The sequence below is a fragment of the Indicator indicator genome, chromosome 2 (genome assembly GCF_027791375.1).
Source record: "Indicator indicator isolate 239-I01 chromosome 2, UM_Iind_1.1, whole genome shotgun sequence".
Taxonomy (NCBI): Eukaryota; Metazoa; Chordata; class Aves; order Piciformes; family Indicatoridae; genus Indicator; species Indicator indicator.
The window spans coordinates 18,447,972-18,473,917 of NC_072011.1; the positions used below are offsets into that span (position 1 = coordinate 18,447,972).

The 25,946-nt window shown below is 40.7% G+C and overlaps 1 protein-coding gene across 3 annotated transcripts in view; it reads right to left on the reverse strand.

Moving 5' to 3' along the window:
* TIAM2 (TIAM Rac1 associated GEF 2) overlaps positions 1–25,946 on the reverse strand; it is a 90,815-nt gene that overhangs the window by 31,206 nt on the left and 33,663 nt on the right. For all 3 annotated transcript variants that reach the window (XM_054396228.1, XM_054396220.1, XM_054396236.1), the window contains 5 exons: positions 24,378–24,488; positions 23,839–23,917; positions 22,807–22,899; positions 21,514–21,774; positions 3,122–3,225 (listed from right to left, as the gene is read on the reverse strand). In XM_054396228.1, coding sequence (XP_054252203.1) covers positions 3,122–3,225; positions 21,514–21,774; positions 22,807–22,899; positions 23,839–23,917; positions 24,378–24,488 — 648 coding nt within the window. The remainder of the gene's footprint in view (positions 1–3,121; positions 3,226–21,513; positions 21,775–22,806; positions 22,900–23,838; positions 23,918–24,377; positions 24,489–25,946) is intronic.

Here is a 25,946-nt window from a genome sequence, read left to right on the forward strand (position 1 = left end):
AGCCAAGTAATTACATCTACGATTGCTGTCAACTGGGAAGTGAGCATCTCTGGCTGTCTCTACCCTGAAATAATCCCAAGCTGACTGTTCCAGGCTGCGCTCAGAACCTCTTAGCGCCACCAACGTCTTTTCCACAGGGCTGTGCTTACAGATCTCATCTCCCCCACACTTCTGTGACATTGCCTAATGCTGAAGGGTCTCTGTTACAGTTATCCCTGCAAGTTAGCACATGCAGGAAACAGAAGGCAAAGGGGAAAAAAATACAAACCCAAATCCAGATGCTGTGCTTTTTTTGAGGCTGCACAATTTCCTCAAACTAATTTTTATTAGCAATAGCTATTGTTCATCTGGTAAGCAGTCCCAAATCATAGCTACAAAACCAGAAATAATTTTAATTCCTTTCATACCCAGTCACAAAAGCACACACAATATACACTACCTAAATTTACTGTGAGGTTTGGGGTTTTTTTAATTCTGTTGGAGAAATCAACAAGGTCAGACAAAAAGCTCTGACAGTAATAGGCACCCTCCAACCAAAGGACAGCAATCACTTACAAACCATCTGCAGAAATTGTAGAGCTGTCACAGACTCGTTTACAGCTGCAGTGGAAGTAAGACTACCTCCGATTGCCAAGCCATTTTCCCCACTTCTACCTACAGAATTAGGACAGCTTCAGACAGTGCTTTTTTAATTACACTAGCAGACTTGCACACCAACTGAAGAAGTGAAATGCAATATGGCAGTGACTTCATCAAATTATGTGTGAGCCATTAATACTGCTAGACATGACAGATTTAAGGGGAGAGGGCAGGGAGCAGACCTGTCTGCCCTTTTTTGAGCTTTAATTGCAACACATAATTTAAAGCACTGGAGGCAATTGAGTGCATTCAGCACAGTGACTAGCGTACATGAATAGTTCTCTCTGTATTTAAATCCTCCTGAACGCTCCCTAATTTTCTGTCATCTGGTGCATTTGACACAGGAGATTAGGACTGCCTTTGTTTCTCTGCTAAAGCAAAGCTGATGCCCCAGAACCCACTCCCCTCCGGCAGGACAGGAGCTTAGTGCGTTGGGGGCAGCATGTACCCCAGGTGAGCAGGGCTCCCCAAGGCACCCAGGAGAACCTGGCCAACCACCAGGCAAATGGTGAAATGGCTCCATCCACTTGACACCCACCCCTCAGATATTTATAGACATAGATGAGATCCCCTCTCAGTTTTCTCTTCTAAGACTAAACAGCCCCAGGGATCTCAGCCTCTCTTCATAGGGGAGATGCTCAAGTCCCTTGTGGCTCTCTGCGGGACTCTCTCTAGCAGGTCCCTGTCTCTCTCAAACTGGGAGCCCAAAACTGGACATGATACTCAGGTTCAAGCTTGAACATAGATTTCACCTCAACATGAGGAGAAACTTCTTTACAGTGAGGGTGACAGAGCATTGGAACAGGCTGCCCAGGGGGATCGTGGAGTCTCCTTTCTCTGGACACATTCAAAACCCTCCTGGACGCATTCCTGTGTGGACTACCTTAAGTGATCCTGCTTTGGCAGGGGGGTTGGACTCGATGACCTCTTGAGGTCCTTTCCAACCTCTAATGTACTGTGATACTGTGATACTCCAGGGTGAGGTCTCACCAGGTCAGAGTAGAGGGGGAGAAGAACCTCCCTAGACCTGCTGGACACTTTTCTTGATGCACCCCAGGATACTATTGGCTCTCTTGGTCACAAGGGTACATCGCTGTCCCATGCCAGAGGCATCCTAACCCTTGACTTCACTTTTGCTGTGCCCCTGCAAAGATCCCTGCTCCTAAAACACTGTAGAAGCATTGAAACATGACACAGAGAAATCCACATTATCCCTTTCAAAGGAACAATGTGTCCTAGAGAGAGAAAATCCAAAGTGTATTCTTGTCTGGTTGCAAAGAGCTTTTGGGAGCACAAGCAATGTGTTACACAGGATACAAAGAATTATCTCTATGGGAATCCCTTGCACAGCAGGAGATGAGCTGAAGACCCACATCACAGGGCTTATCCATGCTCTCTAGAGAAACTGCACAAAGTTACCTGCATCAGAGCGAAGTAGAGTATAAAGTAATTCCAAAAGTAAAAGAGAATTAATTCCTCTCAGCAGCTATAGCTAGAGGCCCAATATATCTTCCCTGGTCTGGTCTTCTGAGTTTTTACATTCTATCTCATCTCTACTGATTTTTAATACAGCCTAGTATAAGATAGTAACATATTCCAGAAGCATAAACACTCTAACTGAATTTCTTTTATGCAAAAGTGTAAGGCAAATGTTACCACAAAATTTGTTTGGAGATACAAATGACACATCAACAAAAGTAATAAAACCCGCTTCTGTTGTCAGAATGGCAGTGCCTAGCAAAATCACAGGCACTGAGAGGAAAACACTACACTTGCTAGCTGTTGAGGGGTTCAAAAGAATATGCAAGAGAGTTAGGTCACCCTTTGACTGACTCAGAGCAAACTGCACAACAAATTGCTCTTTGAACACCAACATATTTGAAGACAGACATTGATTCTGGGAGTCCTTGCCTCAGCCTCCAAAATCCTCACTGAGAGGGTCAGAGAAGATGTGACCATCTGTTACTCCAGCTGATGTCAAACAGTAACTGCAACCACAAACATTCTCCAAATAAGAGAGCAGGAATCACTGGTTCTCACACACTGCACCTCTCCAAGTCTGCAATCCAGTCTAAAGCTATTGATGTTCAGTGAGTGTTGCCATGGCCACTGCAATCTTAACAATAAGCCCTAGAGGTTATCAGCAAAACCAAAACATGAACTAAACTGCATCAGTCAGAAAGCTGTAGCAGCGTCAATGTTTTCTTCGGGATAGAGTTTGAGCAACACAGAAAGAAGAATCTGTCAGTTTACCTGCTTACCATTTGCCCCCATCACACTGCTTCTGGAGATGCAGCAGCTGTGCCATAAATGCTGACCTGTTAGGGTGACCTCAAGATAATAAAACACTAAGTACCACTAATATGTATAATTTTTTTAATTAGTGTCATATATTAAATTCTTTCCCATAAAATGCAGAACATTAACACTTACAACACTCTCTTTTGGTTCATAAGGATTGTCATGTCAAGCATGTTCTTACCCTGAAAGATGGATCTGTCTTCTCCCTGTGTGGCACTTGGTCCAATGTGCCATCAGTACTGCTCCTTTTCAAGGTGGATGTGACATCAGGCACATTACTAAAATCTGCATTCAAAAGAAAACAAATAAATACATTAGGGGGGTATAGAACAGGAACAGGAAAATAATTTACTTTTATCTGGAAGTAGAATTACTATAGGGGGAGAGAAGGAATACAATACTTGCAATCCTCCCTACCCCGCAGAAATGAACATAAGAAGCCAATGCAAGAAAACTCTGCTTTCAAAACAGCAGCTGGACATCTAAGACCATCTGAAGCAATGTGCATATTAGATCTACCAAACCTACCACTCTTGCAAACAAGCGTGCCTTCAAAGGTAGCATCATCTGTAAACAGCACACTCTGTGGTGAGACAACCAGTGAGGATAATTAAATGTACTCAGTAGTACTCCTTGGATGAGAACGCTATTGTTCAACATGACTTACTCCTGAGTTCCTTAAATATTTAAGAAGAAAAGAGAATTTTGCCTTGGAACACATGTCACAATTCATAAAATGGACAAAATCCTCTGCTGTTACTAATAGTTTGATTTTATTAAGTTTAGAGTCCATGTATGAAGTAGCTGGCACAACACAAACACCAGAGGAGGCCCTGTCCTTCTCCACTTATGACAGACCATAGCTTTCGATAACGCTTATGTGTAAACTCAAGATCAATCCAACAATGCTAAAGACCCATATAAAAGGGATGTTTCTTCTTTTTATGTTTCCTCAGTCAGCTGCTTAAAATCTGCAGAGATGTTTATGTGGAAATTCTAATTAAAACTCTTAGAAGTGGAGAAGTAATACTTGTTCTGCAGCATTATTAATCTAAGCAGCTGGAAATCATGAAACAGCCACCAAATAAATAATTAGCACCCTCAGACAACAAATAGGAATAAAATGAAGAGCTTTGGGATTTGTTGGGGGTTTTTGTTTGGCTTTTTTTTTTTTTTTTTTAATTTGCTGGTTTGTTTCCTAGCCTTTAAGCCTCTAGGGTATAATTCACACCACATTACCACATTTTCAAACTCTTTTTCAACACCTACACCTGAAGATTTATTTTTAACTGAAAACTAAGATTCTCAATTAACTAATGACTCCAACAACTGAGGTGGCAATTAAAACAAGTATCACTCATCTTTCAGTAAAATCAGGAGAGCTAGAAATAATGAAATGGTGAAGGATGAGAGTATCTCTCTGCAATGGTGTTGCTATTGTCCTGTTCCAGAAAGCAGGACCAGCTTCTCACAGCAAGAATGGACAGACATGTACTGAAGCAGGGAGAGAAACGGGAAACTATACCCAAAAGAACACCTTACAGCCCATTGGAGCCTTCCTAGGAAAACAAAACATGGCAGACATACCTCCAGGTCAGAGCCAGAGAGAAAGAAGCATGCAACACAGTACACTAACGTTTTGATAACTCATTTTTACATACCGCATTAAGCTGCCTATGCCAAGGTTAGCAGTGAGGCTGACACTTCCCATCCAGATGCCAAAGTCTTAACCACTTTTTGTCATTTCCATACCCTTGCAAAACCAAGGTCCCATCACTTTTCTCCCCTCAAGCTTTTTAACCTTTTTCCTCCCAGAGTCATGTGTGGCTCCTGGTATCACACAGCCTACATAACATGCAGCATCTCAAGCTACCACCTTTCACAGTGTATCAGAGGCTGGAAGAGACCTCAAGAGATCTTCGGGTCCAATCCCTCTGCCAAAGCAGGATCACTCAGGGTAATCTGCACAGGAATGCGTCCAGGTGGGTTTTGAATGTGTTCAGAGAAGGAGACTCCACAAGCCCCCTGGGCAGCCTGTTCCAGTGCTCCCTCACCCTCACTGCAAAGAAGTTTCTCCTCATGTTGAGGTGAAATCTTCTGTGTTCAAGTCTGAACCCATTGTTCCTTGTCTTATCACTGTGAACCACTGAAAAGAGCCTGGCCCCCTCCACTTGACACCCACCCCTCAGATATTTATGCACATTGATGAGATCCCCTCTCAGTCTTCTCAAGACTAAATAGCCCCAGGGATCTCAGTCTCTCTTCACAGGGGAGATGCTCAAGTCCCTCTAATCATGGTTCTCCATTGGATTCCCTCCAGCAGGTCTCTGTCTTTCTTGAACTGGGGAGCCCAAAACTGGACACAGTATTCCAGGAGTGGTCTCACCAGGGCAGCATAGAGAGGTAGGAGAACTTCCCTAGACCTGCTGGACACACCTTTCTTGATACATCCCAGGATCCCATTGGCTCTCTTGGCCACAAGAGCACATTGTTGTTCTGCGGAGAACTTGCTGTCCACCAGCACTCCAAGGTCTTTCTCTGTGGAGCTGCTTTCCAGCAGGGCAGCCCCTAACCTGTCCTGCTGCCTGTTGTTATTTCTCCCCAGATGTAGGATCCTGCACTTGTCCTTATTAAACTTCATGAGGTTTGCCTGCACCCAGCTCTCCAGCCTGTCCAGGTCATGTTGGATGGCTGCACAGCCTGACAGGTGTCAGCCAACCCCCCCAGTTTTGTATCATCAGTGAACTTGCTGAGGGTACTCTCAGTGCCCTCATCCAGGTCATTGATAAAGATATTGAACAAAACTGGACCCAGTACTGATCCCTGGGGGACACCACTTGCCACAGGCCTCCAAGTTGACTCTGTGCCACTGATGATGACCCTCTGAACTCTGTTGTGGAGCCAGTTTGCAATCCACCTCACTGATCAACCATCTATGCCACATCTCCTGAGCTTTTCTATGAGGATGTTATGGGAGACAGTATCAAAAGCTTTACTGAAGTCAAGATATATGACATCCACTGCTCTTCCCTCATCTACCCACTTGGTCATAACTTCATAGAAGACTGATATCAGAGTAGTTAGACAGGATCTCCCCTTTGTAAATCCATGTTGGCTACTCCTGATAACCTTCTTGTCTTCCATGTGGTTACCTTTGCAGAAGAAAAAGGTATTTTATACAACTAAACCAAACAGTTACTCACCTTCTTTAAGAACTTAAGAAGTTGTCTATTTTATTATGCTTTTAACCACCTTCCTCCACCAAACCTGCATAATTTTATTCTGAGCTCTGAGCTTTTAAAGTAATTTTGAGTCTCTCTTCTTTATATGGATACAAATGAATGTCTATTGACTTCCACCACTGTCAAATCCTGCATATACAAAAGCTAGGCCAACACTTAAATGTTGAACTGACTTTTAAATTACTTTTTCTTGGGGGATGATACCAAGGCTATTATTTCCCATTGTTTCCCAGTCTTTTTACTTGCCTTCTGGGTTTTAATGCACTTCTCCTCCATACTTCCAAACAACATGTACCTGAGATAGATGTTGCAGTGCCATAAAGGATCTAGAGACTGCTCTTGAGTAGCTATTTAATGAGGGAAAAAATGTTCTTGCCCTGATCTTACAAAGTAACAATCAAACATATTTGTCCCTTACAAAACAAGAAGTAAAACTAACCTAAGCAAACAATGAAGAGAAAGCAAAAATGTAGGAAGAGCAAAATAAGGCAAAACAATTGGCTGACAACATGACCTGAAGAAATCTGGATAACACTACCCAAAGCAGCAAAACAGAATATTCCATCACTTCGTCCTGATGATCTATGTTTTCCTCCCTTCACCCTCATCTTTGAGTTTCCTCTATGGTCTATAGGATTGTCAGAAGCAGATTTATATAATCTTGCCCAATTTTACAGCATTTGCTATTGGCAGAATGCCTTGCTGATGGTAGTTAGGGTAAGCAACAGTAAATGTTATTTTAAATAGTAAAACCTAAATAAAGTTACACAGAAAGGGTCCAAGATGAAAAAGGACATCCTACTGCATGTTCTATGCCAAACTAACAAGGGGACGGGAAGGAAGGAAGGAAGGAAGGATGGATGTATGGTTTGTTGATCAGTTTAGCATCCATATCCTGTCTCCCTTTCCTTCTTTTATTGTGTGAGCAGACTTCCTTTGGATCTTCTACAACCCATCAAACTGTTCCCAAAGAGCACAGAAGCATCACCATCAGCTGCACAGCTTAAAAAAAAATAAAAACAACCAACAACAACAAATCAAGGGGCAAAGAAAAAGAATATTAGCTTAGAGAATTTCAAAGGCAAAGCCTAAGGACACAAGCACAGCAGCAAGTTTAATATTAATTTTGCCTCTACTTCTAGTACTAAATGGAAGGGGAGTAACAAGCCAAACCACACAAAATGTAGTTTCTTTAAATCAAAATTCAAATTTGGATTAGTTCTAACAACAGGATTCATTTTAACAAAGATGTTCAAAAGTAATCACCACCATTTTGGGCAAAACCAGCAATAAAACTGGAGAGCATACACAGAACTAAGAGAAATGTTACAGCTGCATGAATACAAAATCATTCCAATACATGATGTTCTGAATCTTTGCTGGGAATGAGCACAGAAAAACATGCAAGGAGATGTACATTCTTTAAACTCATCCAAATGCAAGGTCAGATCAACATGTTCTGACAAATTTTTTAATTAATAGTATTTCTTTTTAAAGCATCTACCTCTAATGTTACTTACTATAATTACATATCTGGCTAATTAAAGCAAATATGGACTACTTCGTTTGAAACATTGCTTCAGAGGCTTTCCTGCATAGCAATGGTGAGCATATCATGACTCAGTCTGCCTATACAGCTCCTTTACAGTAATACATTTGATTTATTCTATTGACATACTTGTGGTAAACCCATCTGTAAGAATAAAAGGATTGGTACTACTAGCTAGGTTAAGCAAAACTTGGTTTAAAACTTCTGACATACTTTTTCTTGACTGCAGCATCTCTCTCTGTTGGCACACAAACACACCCATGCCTGGTGAGTCGAAATGTCTATTACTTCCAACTAGAAGGAACCTCTTAAACAGATAACATCTTCTGGTCTATCAAACAGGAGTGTCACCAGACACTAAAACACAGTGTCAAGTGTGGTAGGCTGATCCTGGCTGGATGCCAGGTACTCACCAAAGCTGCTCTATCACTCCCCTCCTCAGCTGGAGAGGTGACAGAAAATGGAACATCAGACTCACAGGTCAAAATAAGGATAGGGAGAGATCACTCACACATTACTGTCATGGCCAAAACAGACTCTGCTTGGGGAAGTTCGTTAATTTATTACCAATCAAATCAGAGTAGGATAACAAGAAATCTTAAAAACACCTTCCCCCCATCCCTCCCTTCTTCCTGGGCTCAACTTTACTCCTAGTTTCTCTATCTCCTCCTTGCCCAGCAGCACAGGGGACTCGGGGAACAGGGCTTGTGGTCAGCTCATCACACGCTGTCTCGGTCACTTTGTCCTCAGAGGGAGGACTCCTCACACTTTTCCCTTGCTCCAAAGTGGGATCCCTCCCACCAAAGACAATTCTCTACACACTTCTCCAACATGACTCCTTCAAGTTCTGCAGTTCTTCACAAACTGCTCCAGCATGGATCCCTTCCACAGGGTGTAATCCTTCAGGAACAGAATCCTCCAGCATAAGTCCCCCATGAGGTCACAAGTCTTGCCAGAAAACCTGCTCCATGGGCAGGCTCCTCTCTTCACATGTTCGCAAGTTCTGCCAGGAGCCTGCTTCAGTGCAGGCTTCCTATAGGGTCACAACCTCCTTTGGGCATCCACTTACTCTGGGGTGCTGTCCTCCACAGGCTGCAGAGAGATATTTTCTCTACCATTAACCTCCTTGGGCTGGGTGCCACCTCTGTAGCACCACTGCTACCAAAACCTTGCCATTAAAACCCAATATAGTCATCCTGTTGCAAACAAGAAGAGTAGCAACCTCAGATAAATGATAAGATTCTCAGAAAAAACTTATGTGAAAAGCTTAACTACATCATATAAAATAAAACTTTTTTCTTGGCTTCTAGCAATAAACTAACAAGTACTAAGAACCTGCTCAGCACCTTCAGCTACTGACAGCATTACCAAAGAATGCCATTACTCCTGCAGTGTTGTGTCTTGCTGGTAGTCACATAATTTGACTCAAGTCATTCAAGAGAAATTATAATGTAATCACTAAAAACTGGAATTATACTTCCTAAGTCAAGCTCCCTGTTACTCATCTTCAACTAGAAGTGGGCACAGAGCATACAGATGGGACAGTCAGTGAGGAAAACAAACAACCACAGCACATCTGTACGCCTGCAGCAATGTCTCTTGCCACGTTGCTGCAGTGATACACGTACAAGTGGTCAATATGGAAGTTATGTGTGAGAGGTGAGGTACAATGGAAACACATCCTCTAGCAGATGTGTGAGACAATAATAATCTGTGCTACGATCCCAGCCAAAAAAACCAAAGGAAATCAACTGGAAAACATCAACATCGACCATCCGGCAATTCATTTGCCATAAAGAAGCTATCAACAGATGCAAATGTCACTTATCTCTTTTCTTCTGCTTAATTAACAAAGAAGCCTCAATTACTTTCGAGTTAGTGCTGCTCTTGCCACTTTAACCACTCACTGCATAGGCAAACTTACCATGACAAGTCAGTAGGAAGTGAGGATTCTGCTTCTTTTACAATTCCCTTTTTCATAATACTTTAGAACTTGTTCTGGTTTAGATTTTTCTCACCAGTTTAAAAAAAATGCCAAATAATCATCACAAGCATGTCAAGTGTTATCAAATGTGAAGCACTATGTAGGTGGTGTAACCACCCCCTTTTTCAAATTACAGCAAGAGGGTGTGTTTCCACCTTCCATTCTACTGACAATAAACTGATAAACTGAACAAAAAGTTCCTTCTAGCTCTACACAAGAGGACAGCACAGCAAATTTAAATGAACTCAGTCTCTCACTCCCAAGACAAACTCAGACCACTGCAGGCCATCATTCCTAAATCTAGAAGAAGCAGCAGTTCTGAGCATCACTTGATAGCTATCCTCAGCAAGTAAAGAAGCACTCTGACAGGCATAGGAAGTCCTAACCTTAGTAAACATCCAGTGACTACATCAATACAAATAATAGGATTTCCATTCTCCAGCATTTCTGAGATTGCAAAACCAGTGTGCTTTGTATCAAAAGGAAACTACAGCCTTTTACCTCACACTATTATTTTTGCCAAAACACTGAGGAGGAGACACCACAGAGCAAAAAGCAGTAGCTTGACATGAGGATATTCATACATGACATAGCAGAGATGAAATTTCCTGCTCTTGCAAATTCAGGTGAGGAAACTAAACCTGGCTCTGTCTCAGCTAAGGTAAGATGCTTGATTAACAGCTAGTAGCTCTGAGTCTTTCCTGGCATCCCCAACATTGATAAACGTATCAATGAGGTTGTTGAAAGCCTCAACTAGCAGAGGACTGGACTCAACTAAGTTTGGAAATTCCTTCTCATCCCAGGTTCCTCTGTTACCAATGCAGCCTGGCGCAATTATCATACAGATGCCTAAATACAGCTGCACAAGCAAATAGAGAGCCAGAAGCCTGTGTCAGAAAATACATCTAAGCTTCATTACTTTTGTTGTGTAAACATCCTGGCAGAGAGTGCTTATGACTAAAAGAATGCTCACATCACAAGTGCACATTAGTGAAGAAGCCCCAACAGTTGTCCTATACGCCAGTCATTTGTCTATTCCAGCTCAGATGTCCATTATTAACTCCAGTGGTTATTCTGCTGAAGAACTATCTTTCTCTTGTTTATAGTTCTCTGGCACTTGAGAAGGAAATGGGGTGCTCATTTCCCCTCTCCAGTATTTTAGATGCTCCAGATAGGGCAACACAGAGAGCTTCAAGCAATTATGACAGGCTTGGTCTTGTTTATAAAAGACAGATACCCTGATCTCAGATCAGAACAACTGACAGTATTTTAAACATTAGCATTGTCCAGTGATGTCAGACAGATGTTGCAAGAGAAAAGTAAAGTGGGCATCCACTTCTTTTGAGAATATGAATATGAATTTTATCTTGAAAAAAATTAGGATCTATAATTACAAGGAATTATAGAAGGTCCAGACTATCTACTAGGAAAAAATGTATTAAATATTTCCACTAATTCCCAAAGGCTCTAGAAACAGCAAATAAAATACAACACAGCCAATCTTCAGCATGTGAGATATTCCCCCTCTCCCCATTACAGAGAGTTTCCAAAACACAGCTGCATGGTTTAGATGGGAATGGGTTATTGCATTTGGGTAATAAAGTTAAGCCAGGTGTATGGAAAGCTGCATTTTTCATTTTTGTGGAAATTTTCCAGACTGATTAGTTAATTGTGATAAGCTTGCAGTTCCCATATTCTTCCAGTCAATGTTACTGTCAAGAGAAAAGCAAGCTTCCATGAGAAGATAAATATTTCCAAAATTTCTGGTGCAAATGCTATGCAAGTCTGAGCCAACACTCAGAAAGTTATAAAGCCTTGGTGGTCTTAATGCCTTCAGACTTACTGAAAAAAACAGGGAGTGGTAGGTGAAGCATTCGACCATTGCCTGGAAAAGAGAAATATCAGGGTGGTGAACTCTTAAAATGTTCCCTTGGAGACTAGTACTCATAATTTGAATTAAATGGTTCAGCCTGGCAGGTAGCAAGCATGTGCTTATTTCTTTTGGTTCGATACAACTAAATATATTTCAGGTTTTCAGCATATTTACTCTTTTGTAATGAAGTTTTTTTTTTAAAATGTATGCAAGCATTTCCTTCTGAATCCTCTTCCTTTCTAAAACACTTTGAGAAGTATCTTGCCAAAGGTAACAGTTGATCCAAAGGAATTTATTGAATGGCTTTCAAGAGACAGTCTCACAATCTCTGTTAAAGAAGGCATCCAAGTTTCACCAGGGAGATATGAAAAGTTCTGGGTTCACTAGTTTAGTCATGAGTATCTTCTGTGTATTTACGCAAGGATCAGACCTTTCAGCTCTTTGACTCATGTCATCCCTTGGGATCAGTATGAAAGGGGAAAACAGCAGCTGACATCCACAACACAGTCCCTGCAACCTCTGCAGCCCTTTGTCTAGTTTGCAAAAAGCACATTAACTGTGGTCAGGAAGGCGAAAAGCAAGAGAGTTATGGGAGGAGAAAATAAAGTCCCATGGATGATTCATTAACTGTCCCACAATAGCCATCCCCACAGGAGGTGTGGGGATAAAGGTAGGTAGGTTTAGTAAAGCTGTGACAGAAGAGGACACTGGAGTTGCTCCACTGTTTCTATCATGAAGATCAGGGTCTGAAAATATCAAGAAATTTTTGGCAGCATACAGTTCTTTAAGGCCTTCATACAAATGCAGGTTTTCTTCCTCTAAACCCTCTTTGGTCAGAGAGGGTTTATAAATTTTGTGAAAAGAATTCAGAGCCCATAGCACAAGAATGGTTCAAGGATGCTCAAGGGAGATGTGGAGAACTAATCTCCACCTAGTAAAGTACACTGAAAGATCCTACTTTACCTCAAGCTGTTCATGATGATCCTGAAGGTCTTTTCCAGCCTGGTTAATTCTGTGATCTATACTTCCTCTGCATGTCACAGCAGCAAATAGATAAACAACACTAAGCTTACTTATTCATGGTAAACTTTTAGAGCCACATTTGATTTCTAGATCAAAAGCTGCCTCAGGTAGCTTCTGCACTAAAGAAATTGGTCTAAGAGAAGACAGGTAGGTTGCAGCCACAGATGAGAAATATCCATTGAAACCACATTATATCCTTCACCACTTCAAGCTGAAAGCCAAAGCAATTTGAGTCACCTCTCATCTTCACGGGGGTTCTCTATGAATCTCAGCAAATGGACCATGGACTCCAAGAGCAATTAAATTTTCTAGATTTATGAGAGTGTTCAGTTAGCTCAATTCAGTAATTTTAACTGGAATTTATGTAAGTTTTTAACTATCGCACAGTGCCAGTTCAGTTGTTTCCCCACAGCTAGTACTCACAGGCAAGTACTGCTACTTAAGCATTCACAGTCCGAAGTTGGAATAAATTCAAAACCATTTGTGGGCATTAACTGTGGTTGTTAACTGTACAGTAGTTTACAGCTTTCATGCTGCTTTAACCAACAGTCACAAAGACAGTGAAATGCTAAATTTATTGCCAATTCAAAAATTCCTTCCTCTTTTTATCTCAGAAATTTTCTAGTTCTTCTGAAAGCCTTTGACCTATTTTCAGGTATAAATTAGCTCAAATTCTCCTTGCTAAATTAACACGATTTGACTCTACTACTACAGGCAACCTTTGATTCTGGAGAACATACTATCAAGAACCACTAAATACACTGGACTTTAATAATTCAGATAATTTTTAATCTCTGTAAGATATTTTGGATTTTATTATTTCTTGTTGTCCTAAACATTTTGTAACCTATTTTAGGACTGGCTGTAAGGCACCTTCTCAGCTTAGTTTCAAGGCTGTAACAATTGACTTTTTTAGTGTAGCTTCATTCAGTAATTCATTCAACATGGTAAATCTGGAAAGAAAACTAGCATACAGCTGTCATAACATCAGTCTTCCTAGACTGAGTTCTTAAACAGAACTATTATATGTCTGTCACTGACAAAAGCAATTGTAACTAAGACACATAATTATAAATAAGACATGCAATTACAGGGCAAACCAGAAGGTTCCCTTCATGATTCCCTCCCATCCATATATTTTGATTCAGGGAGCAAACTGAACTATCAGAAGGTGTTCTAGGTGCTTCCTGAAGGACAATGCAATCAGGCTGATTCTTTTTGTATATCTGATACTGCCAAGACAAAGGGAATTCATACTTCTGGCCAGGGTATGAAATACTCAAGCAGAACAAGTCTCCCTCCTTTGTTCTCATCCTTCCATAAGGAATTTTCATGTTTAGGAAAAGCCAGTATGTTCATGCAAATATTCTTCTACTTTACACCTTGGTTAAGACATGTTGGGCCACATGCTGAAGAGTGGCTTAGCTCCAGTCAGCCACCTACTTCTGCAAGTGTGACTTTTTGTAGGCTGCTTTATACTCTCTTTTCTTTTTTTTTTTTTTTTTTGTTCTAAGTATCTGCAGAAACGTCCATTTTGAAGCTGGATCAGAGTCATTTAGATCCCTTGGGAGTTCCTTTGTGGGCTAACTGTTCATCGAGAAGGAAAGTAATTTGACTCATTTGCTAATTCAGTAATCAATGGGAAATACAAATTAACAACATAACAGGAAACAGCTAGCTGTATTTCTGTAGCAATGCCTGATTAGCCCTTGCACAGTATGTTTTTATAGGGTTGTCTAACTCTCTAAACTAGCTCTGTCCATGTATCTGCCAGTCAGACAACCGCTCAGGCTTTTAATTTTTAAGCCTACCACTTCACAGCTTCTCAAATTGTCACTTAAATACATTTGTTTCCTAAGTGTATAACAAATGCCTTCTTAGATACAGTCTCATTGGAGGCCAGTGTTAGCCACCAGTAGTGCATCACCCTTCTATTCCAGTTCAACAACTGGAGCTGTGTGGCTGTGGTTCACTGATTCACAAATTGCACTGGGTTGGAAGGGACCCTCAAAGGTCATCTTGTCCAACCTTCCTGCAGCCAGTAGGCATGCCTCCAACTAGATCAGGCTGCTCAGGGATACACCAAGTCTGATGCTGAATGTCTCCAGGGATGGGGCCTCAACCGCATCCTTGGACAACCTGTTCCAGTATTTCACAGCTCTCACTGTAAAGAACTTCTTCCTTATGTCCTAAAACCTACCCTGTTCCAGTTTAAAACCACACCCCCTATCACCACAAGCTTGTGGGAACCTAAAGGGAGCAGCTAATGGAATGTTTAGCCAGCCTTCACATCTGTGTAGGAGCTCCAGAGGTTGATAAGTGATGGGACATTTTGTTATACCTTGAATTGTGTGCGAAAGGATGGGAGTAAAGGTAACGAAAATCTGTATCTTTGAAATGGATGGGAAAAGCAATTGGGGAAAAACCACCTGTTAAAATACAGATGAAACAGTGGGCTTAAGGGGGCTAGGCTGTGGGAGAATGAATTAAATCATGTATGAACTTCTCAATAAATAGCTACTGGGCTCAGGAGATAGGGGCCGTATTACCCACGTGTGGCCATGGTCACCTCCTCGCAGACTTGTCTATCAGTTTGTATTTCAGCCCTTCTAAACAGTCCTTCCCCAGTAGTTCCTGTCAGTTCCTTTCAGATACTGAAATGTAGCCATTAGGCATCTCCCTGGAGCCTTCTCTTCCCAAGGCTGAACAAGCCAAATTCTTTCAGCCTGTCTTCATAGGAGAGGTGCTCCAACCCTTTGGTCATCTTTGTAGCCCTCCTCTGGACTTACTCCAGCAGGTCTATGTCTTTTTGTGTCGGGAGGTTCCATAGCTGGACATAGTAATCCAGGTGAGGTGTCACCAGAGCAGAGTGGCAGAATTACCTCTCTCAACCTGCTGGTCACACTTCTTTTGATGCAGCCCAGAATGTGACTGGCCTTTTAGGCTGCAAGTGTACATTGTTGGCTCATGTCCAGCTTCTCATCCACCAGTAGGCATAAGTCCTTTTCTGCAGGGCTGCTCTCAATGTCATGCTCTCAATGCCCCAGCCTGTACTGGTAACAAGGATAGCTCCAGCCTAGCTAGGACATTGCACTTTGCTTTATTGAACCTCATGAATATTGAGGAGGAAGACACAGCAGAGCCCATCTTGGGTGGCTATGATCCTCTACAAGGGTAAGCAAAGGCTGCAGACCATGGCTGTCAGTGGCTCCCCTCCTGGTTCCTGCTGCTACTGTGGGAATGTTTATATGGGACAACTTTGGTCAGTCTTAGAGGTCATTTGCACCAAGAAGAGTTAGAAAACAAACAGAGCCAGCCCTGCCCAGGTACCAAATGTACCATCCTAGTAGTACACGTTCTTCTCCATCTCACATTTATAGGTACAAAAGCAGTGAAAACAGAAAGAAAAAGAAGGGGGAAAGAAGTTACCTAATAGTTTAGCAAGAATTTGTGGCTAGCATAGTCAGTTCATTTTTATAATTACTCAACCCACCTTACCTCTGTGAAACACAAAACTTCTGCTGTTTGATGTGTTTCAAATTATGCCTGAGGCACAGGTCTATATGTGGATGTCTCTAACTTTTCCATCATTAATAAATCTCCCTGCTGTCCACATTGTCACATTCCACAGAATTCAGTAGGATGGGTAATGTCATCATTTATGCCTACATATTGTCACTGAGGAGCTGCAGCTCCACAGGGTTTACTGGAGTTTACACCAGGAAAAAACAATTTGGCTCTCTGAATTCACAAGGATTAAATCATAGCAGCATTTAGCAAAGCAGAACAGAACGCTCTTTCAGTAGAAAATCACAAGGAAGAGCATTTCAGGCTGTCCCGTTTTATAGCACAAACAATCTTTTAATTTGCAGCATACACACCTAGCAGGAAGCCAACAGGACAGTTTGTTAAGTGCCAGCAAGAGCTCGTTAAACCACCACTCTTGAGAAACACTGTGCATTGCAAAATATGCAGTAGGCAACCAGTGGTCCTTTGAATCCAGCTTCTGAAGAGGCAAATGCTTTCTTTCAATTCATCTCCATACTGCTACCTACAGTCCTAAGTATTTTCACTGGCCAGACCTAGTCTTTTCCTTGTGATTCACACAAGCACTGGATGAAGACAGTTGCTTTTACAGCAAAACAGCAAAAATGGCTTGCTTTGATGACCAGCCACTGCATGTCCTATGACATCTATGTAGCTTCCTGCTGAAGTAAACAAACAGCACCTGGTTTGGAAAGAACTAAAAGTAGGAGTGATTTTACAAGTGTTTTTCATTTAAGTTTTGGGTTTACTTTTGTCTGTGAACTGCTTTTAACATTACATTAAAAGAGGCTTATCAAACGCTTAACAACTATGGACAAAAATCAACAAGCAGAGAGGCACTGCCCATAGCTGCTGGAGTCTACAGATCACCTTAATTTCACAGAATGTATCTGGTTGGAAGAGACTCAAAGATCATCCAGTCTAGCCCTCAATCCAGTGCTGAAGGGTCAACACTAAACCATGTCTCTAAGTGTCAGGTCCACATGCCACTTGACCACCCCCAGGGATGGTGACTCCACCACTGCCCTGGGCAGACCATTCCAATTTTTGATAACCCTTTCAGTGAAGAAATATTTCCTATTATCTGTCCTAGACCTAACCTAATATCTAGCCTAAATCATCCCCATGAACTTTATCTCTCTTCTTGAGAGGGTCACACAGGCCTGATATTCAAGCTGGGTTGGGGCTGGAAGAGAATGCAAGAGAAAGGGATGGAAGTGAGTGCTACCTGGAGAGGTGTTCACAGTGGCATGCATACAGCCAGCTGACTGCAGAGCCATTCTCTGTCTCCCTTTTCCTCCCTTATCTGATGAAGTTGAATGGAGCCAAGTTTTCTGGAGAAGTTAGGAGTTGCAATTATACCTTAAAGAGGCATCACTCCACTGAAGCATAGTTGAAACAGAAAGTACCTTGGAATTGAATGCAAACCAATTGTTATCACAACCAAATTTTAAAAAATAGTTTAACAAAATCAAACTTGTGGCATAGCTGATGTGCTTTGCCTCTATGTGTGCTTATTAAGATTAAAATCAGAAGCGGATCATGTCTGAGGAAACAGAAGAGCCACTTCCCGTGTGAGGGTTCAAACCACTGATCCTCATCCTGAAGCAGTCACACTTGCAAAAATATCAGTGTTCAGAAGATCAGAAAGTGAAATATCATTGCTCTTCTCCAGCACACATCCCAGCTACTTATGAAAGAGCATGAAGCCTGACTCTCCCTCCCACTCCAGCCATGCTTTCCACAACATGAATTAGCTTCACCTGGAGCAACTCAAACTGGCATGTCCCAGACTACACTGCTGCCCGGGGATCAGTACAAGAGGTGGGAAATCAGAGGGCAAAATCATTGCTCCAAAATGGCTAGAGAAGTACTCTGCAGGTCAGCTGAAAGACAACTTACCACCTCTGACTCTAACTCTCCTTGCAACCAGCTTTCCCCAATACCTGTCTACTCCCTGTTCCTCCTGCTTACCTGGCTTTGGCCCTTGTTAGATTTCTGCACCTGCTGGTTCAACTTACTGAGTTTGCAGAGGGTTGGAAAAAAAAAAAAATTATCTTTAATTAGCTTCATCAAAGGCTCCAGCAAGTGCTGCTGCCAGCACAGGGGCAGGACAAGTGGTGTAGGGCTGGGAGGGAGGGCTAGCATGGTGCAGAGGAAGAGAAGGAGGAGGAGCAAACCTCTTCCTTGTCAGCAGCTTCACAGCTACTGGTACCACTCCTCAAGAAGGATGGGACAGACAGGAACCTAGACCCCATAGAGAAAGTAAGTGCCCTAACCCAAAAATGGGTACAATAGAGAGTGAAGGGAAAGTATGTCCTTTTTTTTCTTTCTTTCTTTTTTTTTTAATTTTTAAAAGTTTTCTTTCCCACTTAACTCTCTAATCTTCCCAGATAAGTTCTTAAAGTATATCCAAACTGCCAGCCCTCAATCTTTCTTTTTCTCCCCCTCTTTTAATCACAGAGATCTATGTACAAATTAGGGTTGATTTCAACAGTGTCAGCTAACCAGAAGTGACAGCTATTTTAGTAAAAACCCACCTGCTGGGAAAAAAACAAACTTGCCCAATTCTGACAGCAACTCACACACTGCAATGGGTTTTCACACCTACTAATGCTTCTAGCTCCTGCCTCAGCACTCTCTATAGATATAACATTAACCCACAAAGTGCCCTAAATATACAGTTTTTAATTCTCATGCCTTCTATGATGTTTATTCCTCAAATAGTGATGCCATCTTAAAATGAGGCATTTTTTCCTCCACATCTATAAGAATTCCAGTCCAATTCCCTCTTTTTTTTTTTTTTTTTACACAAACATTTGTGTAATTTTCCTAGTACTTGCTTGGAGCAAGTTTAGTTCCTCTGTTACTTGGTTTTCCACATTTATGAGTGCATTTTTTATAAGTATTTAATCTCATTTCCTTGCCAGGATAAACTCATTACTTGCCAAGCGGCTAAGCAGCAAGCACATAGCATTGCGATGTGGGAGATCAAATGATGTGACCACAGCAGGTCCAAAATACAGCCACGAAGGTACAGCAACCTCTTGGAGAAAATTAATCACTCTCTCAGAAAATTCTGTGGGAATAATTTTTAGGATTGTCAGGGTTAGCGGCTTTGGAGAAAGTCAATCACTTCCCTTCTGTACGGGAAAGGCTGCCAAAGTCTGGCATAAGGCATAACTGAGTATCCTCAACACAGCATAATACAAAGGAAAAGGCATCCATCAGAGCTAATTAAGGTTTTTTTACTCCAGGTATGTATCTTGAGCCAAACTGTGCATGATTTTTGAGAAAAGGTCTCTCCGTGCTGGCACTAACTGACTTTCAAAGGCACTGCCTTGGAAGAAAAGACTCACCATGGAAAAACGAATCCCCGAAATTATTTTTAAAAATTGTGGTCTTAAGACTGACTCATTCAATTCTACCAAAGCAGGCAGAACAGTATTAAACACTGGATGTGAATTTAAGAGTCTCTGGACTCCAAATCCCCACTTGGATCATGAAATATCCCCTCTTCTTATCTACAATCTTATTCAATCCCTGTGTGAGTAACAGGACACAGAACAGTTAAACCCTTTATGATTATCTATTAATTCAAAGTAATGCCATTTTCTTCTGTTTCCATCTGAACTCGATCAGGTGATCAGATACTAAGCACTGAATTCAATAAACGTGAAAGTCCTTCTCACAAAGCTTTCATTTAGAACTATTTGTTCCCTTCCAGAAAATAATAAATCTTTCTTAGCTGCTTTTAAGCAGAAAAGCAAACATACTATGTCCCTTTTTTCGCTGCTGCTTAGCACAGAACACGTACTCCAATAATTTCCTATTATAATGGAATATTTGCACAGGTTGAAAATTTATCCCAGAGGAATGAGGAATTTAGTGATTGGTCACATACATTTGTTACACAGAATACTCCAGGTAATGCTGGCCTATGATATCAAGCCAATAAGCTGCATGATAGCCCTGGTATAATTGTAATTAATTAGCTCTATCATAATTTTTGGTTTATGACACTAACTTTTATGTGCCAGTAGCCAATTTAATGGCATTTTAAATTGAAATAAGGCCCCTGAGAGAGATGTTACTTACTGTATCACAAACCTTGTAAAGATTTCTTTTAATTTCAAAAGATGACCTAATAAAATTACCTTATAATTAAATCTGTTCTAACAACCTCTCCTATGTGATTCTTTTTTCTTCTCCCATCTTTAATTATGAAAAAATCCAAACAGAATACACTTGCCACCATAATTAGATGCAAAAATCAGAAATCCCTTTTTGCGCCTCTTGCTTCTTTCCTTGCACAGCAGCACATCCCGCCAGCTTTCCTGCAGAATTTTACCAGCATCCCCTAGAGGTGCAGCAAGGAAACTGCATCTTTTACACTCAAGAAAGTAAGAGTTAAAATGTGCTTCTACCTTGCTCGAAAAATAGTCAAGGCGTGGGAAGGAAGTGGAGCAAATCCCCCCATACTTTCTATTTCAGACAGGCTTTTGCAAGTATTCTGGTATCAGGAGATGGGAAAGTAAGATCAGCTAGAAGAATGTAAAGATGACCATGGCTCTCCTCCATTCAGTGGGCCAGTGCTCCCTTCTATTTCCAGCTGAAAATACAAGCCACCAGTGAGCATTGCCACCATCTTTGGAGCTGGGAGGTCATTCAGGAGCAGTTCTTACCATATAGGCTTTTGGCACCTTCTCTGTCTGGTGCTCCTCATGTGGAAACCCTTCAAGATCTCACTCTGACACAGCACTATTAGTATGTGTCCTCCATCTGAAGCTTAATACAGTGGTATTACACTGAGTAAGAAGTATGAGCAGGTAGCTGTTTTCATATGCTTTCCTCAACACAGTGAGCAGCTGTATCCAATAGGAATATGGTAACATCCTTGGGGAGGAGTAGTGGTGAATTACTCCTTTCTGAGGTGATGATGATTATTGAATTTAATGTGTCCTTAATGTATGGGATAGTTAACCATAAGCAAAGCATGGAAAACACAGAACAATACTTCTGCTTCTGAAAGCCATTGATCACCACTGCCTGTGAAATGGATATATTGAAGGTACCTCAGATGCCACAGAACAATTAAGAGAATGCTTAATATTGGATGGTGCAACTAAACAGACTAAAGAATATCATTTCCCTGCAGAAATTATCATGTTCTGCCCCCTTTCTAGAGAATAATAAAATAACAGACAGACATGGAGCATAAAAAGAACTTAAACCAATTTGTACTTGGGTTTCTCACTAAGGCAAGAACATAATAAACATAAACATAATTGAGTTTTTTAAAAATAGTGTTATTGGAAGTGAAGTGGAAGTACTGGAATTTTTGTCTGCCTCTTACCATTTGCTGTGTTCTTTTTGAAGTTATCCAGAAACTCTTCCAGGAGCTGTGACTGGTTTGGAGGGGGTAACAAACTCTTTGGGTCCCTGGAAACGTCACCATCTGACCAGGATCCACATAAGGGTTGCTGGGTCCCATAATGGTTCATTCTCAGAGTGAGGATTACACTTCTCTCTGAAAACAGTAACTCCATCTGCCTGAGGTCAAGATCAGACACAGACTCTCCATTTATGCTCAAGATTTCATTGCCTAATCGGAGCCCTGGGAGCATGTGAAAGGAAAAGAAGAAGAAACAAACAACACACACAAAAAAGACAGAACGTAAAACATAAAGAATCGCAAATCAAACCTAATGTTGATTCACCTTTTTTTTAGTGGATTTAATTCAAATAGTCTGACCTTAACACATATTCATTAGAATCAATGGGAACTTTACTTATGCTATGATTATACAGACTGGTTTCCTGCTTACTTGGATAGGATACACATAGTACAGCAATTGAGTAGTTTCTTTCTAAAGGCGACAAAGTTGGTGGGTGGGAGGGCAGCACAACTTTCAAGAAGATTAGAATAAAGGCACCTCTCCTGACTTGGATACCATGTGTGTGGTATCCAACACACTTCATTACCTGGGAAGAACACTAATCACACAGGTAAAATCATTCGCACAAAACTGGAATAACAGCAGATGGAGTCTTTATCAACTAAACAGTGGCAACTGCTGCCTTTCATGGTCAGCAACAACAAAGTGGTCATCACTCTCAGATCGCAAATGAAACTCTGCCTCCATTTTTCTGGGATTGTCTCTCTTTTTCAGAGAGCAGAACTCGTGATTTTTCTGTGCTGACAAAGAGAAGCACAGTTTGTGAGCTGTGCAGTAGAGAAGGTGCTTACAAAAAACGTATGCAGAGAACTGTTTTAGGGAGGGAGGCTACTTTTCATTGTCAGCAAAAGTGGAATTGATGGGTCATCTTGGAGACTGCCTAAGAACGTGATGTTCCCCAGTGTGACATGAACTCTTTCTCCAGCCTTTTCCTCTGTGCAAAACACTTGGCTGGAAGGCTGAGTACAGACTTTGCTTCCAAAGATGAACAAGAACTGTCCCTGCTATTTGACAGGGTAATTCAGCTATTCTGTGTACATTATATTTCTTATTATCACATACTTTCCATGGTCTTCTGGAAAGTAAACTATGAATAGTAAAAGCCAAAACTGAATGGAAGCACTAAAGCTCCTTCATGTTTGGGAATTTTAAAAAGGTAATGAAATAGAGTATTAAACATGATACAATACCTTCCTTGTATGCCAGTCCATCAGGGAGAACATCACTTACAAATATACGGGTGAGATGCTGATTTTCATCAACTTGTGCTGTGACAGCAAAGCCTGAAGTAAAAGAGATTTAAATCAAATACATTTTCTCTGAAACACTTCCCTTTTATTTTATGTATTTAGTAGACTCTACACAATCAGAGGGAGGATACTTCTGAAAACACATCCATAGAGAAACACATCCATAGAGAAACAGATTCATATCATAGAGAAATTATCACATTGTTTCTCAGTCATTGTAAGGCCTGTTAAAGAGAACTTTTCAACTTGGCTGTGCTGCTAAAAAAGCAAATTACAATAAAAGAGAAAAAAAAAGTAATTTCTAGCTCAGCCCCACATGACATTTCAATAATGTAGCTCATCATTATGGTAAAAATTTTGTAGTGTGTCCATCAGGTAGAGAGGAGTCTTAAACAGACCTAAAAATTGGGAACCTGAACTATAAAGTAGCAAATCCACATAGACCAGTGAGTGAGACTGCCTAGAAAGGAGCAATTTATACCAACAGACTTGCAGCTACAGAACGTGTAGCAAAACAGCACAGAGCTGCTTTACAAAGGTATCTTTCCAAGGTTTATAATTGTCTTCAGCCATAACCACCTCCCACAGATAAAAAGCCTGTCAAAACTGGTACCAGAGAACACTGACAATGTGCCAACAGAGGATCCCACTACGAAACAAAAGGGACAGCCTTAGATTGTGGCCTAAGACCAATTGTATCCATTCTGGCAAAGGACATTTGTCTTCTAAAAATTTCATGCTTGAATTATGTGGCCAGCACAGAAGAATTAGAAAGTGAACCCATCTCAAACACAACAAAATGTGTTTGTCAGTGTAATACAACCAGCTTGGATCTTTGTTATAAAGGCTTGAGTCCTTTGCAGACTCCAACTTTGAGCTACCAAGGATGGCTCTACCTGCTTTCAGAGACAGAAAAGTCCTGAAAAAATAAAGCAAGCAATGAAAAGAACAAAACAAGTCCTGTGAGCTTACCAAAATCATTTATGTTTTCAGTCTTTGTAAGATGAATGTGATAAACACTTAATGGACAAATTTCTATTTCATCATACACCTGTTAGAGAAAGACAGTAACAGAAGTCATCAAATTGTGAAATTGCAAGCATCAAAACCAAAGGTACAGCATGAGAAACAAGTACAGCATTATTTGCATCAATAAAGAGCCAAAATCTGCTGTCTTTACAAACAGAACAATGCTACTGTGCAAGCGTCACTAGTATCAGTGGGACTAAACGCAGAACAAGCTAAAGAGAGAAAACCCACCCTGGAGTACAGACTGACACTTTACTTTAGTGCCAGAGGCCCCATTTAAATCTTCAAATGGTTCTTGAAGAGAATGTTTGCAGTGCTTAGCCAACCACGTCTGCATAGGCACCAACTGTGTGAATGAGGATGGCTGAATGCAATCCAGGAACAGCTTTAAAATCTTATTTTAGATCCAAATCACACATATTCATAGGTGATAATTCAACTGTAGCAATAAACATCACAGAGTTTTATCTAAAAGGAGTCACACTTTCCTGGTCTACTATGTATTCATATGGTTCAGGAGCACAATACTCAGTATTTTCATCAACCAGTCTTCGGAGTTGTAGGCCATAGTGTCTTGGCTCCAGCTGTTTCATCTAGGGAATAAAGAGAATGGAGTTTGGAATTTGTTACTTATTTCCAGAATCCCAGAAGAAAAAGTGACACATGCACACACCAGAAACTCTTTTAGAAATCATGCTAAAGTCATTTTTCTCCACAAGTCATTTTCTAACTATTTTTGTGGTATAAACAAAACTAGCTGCATTGTTTAGAAGATAAGGTTCAAATGCAATTTCCCTTTTCCCTTATGACCCTCCCAAATCCTTTCATAAACACTATTAGATTAACTGAGCACTGTTTCTGAAGATATCACAACTGTTTTCTGTCCTTTTGAACTTAAACTCACAACCCTCTTTTCCTGTGACTACTTTTAATGACTCAATTCTGCTCAGCAACCTTTTCTTCTGATGTAGAAACTATACATGCATGTATGGACTGCAAGGAAAGGGGATGGAAAGCAGATTCCCAAAGGTTTTGCCTTTATTGGATTTTATTTTTTATTGCTGGGTTTCATCCACAATCATGGAGTTTCACCTGTGTTTTTTTTTTCACCACATGAGGTCAAACCAAAAATCCTTTCTCAACAGGAAGTCAAAGGGAAATAGGAATATTCCCAATGGATATTAGCCTGAAAATGTCAAGCCCCTGATGGGAACCTCTCTGAAAATGAGGACGCTGGTGAGACCACTGTGAAAAACATTTCACTTTAGCATATTAATAGAGCAACATTTCTAAAACAAGGGGAAGAAACATTACTAAAAGAGGAAGAATGACTGAATCCCTGAGGGTTCTTTAACCTCTTAAACACATCTCTGCAGCTTACAAAATCAAAATCTACTGTGTAGCCAGTAATTATCTTAATATTTTATTATGTGTAACAGTTTACAAATTGCATATGTTCTGTATGCTGAACAATTATATTCAAATGCACTGTTTTTCTGTATGTGCCATCCAAAAGCCTCAGATGGAAAACAGAAATGAGAGAATTATAAATCCCATAAACCATGATTAAAGAAAATAAACAAAGAAAAAAAACAACCCTTTGAACTTTATCCTTATACACATAACATTCAAACACGCTCTGTTAAGAAGAAAGATTCCTTACACTCACCAGAGCAGAATGAAAATGTAAGAAGGAAAAGAACCAGGACAGATGAGCAGAAAGTATTCAGCATTAGAGAATGCTTATGAAAAGCTTTACACACAGAATAGAAAGGAAAAAAAATGAAACAGAAAAATGTTTAAGAAAAAATAAAACAATTTAAAACTAAATTTTCATGCAATACACACAATGACAATTAAAAGTCAGCTTTACAGTTACAAATATTTTGGAATGATGGTAGTATAAGAGGTAAGGAGCTTCCTTTTCAACTTCATTTTACATCTATGAATTTTATTTCTTCTTTAAAGGGTCTTGCATGTCACTGCTTTCAAATGTTTCAGCTCTACCATGACATCTGGTGGTCAAATCATGCCTTGGACAATCCCTTTAG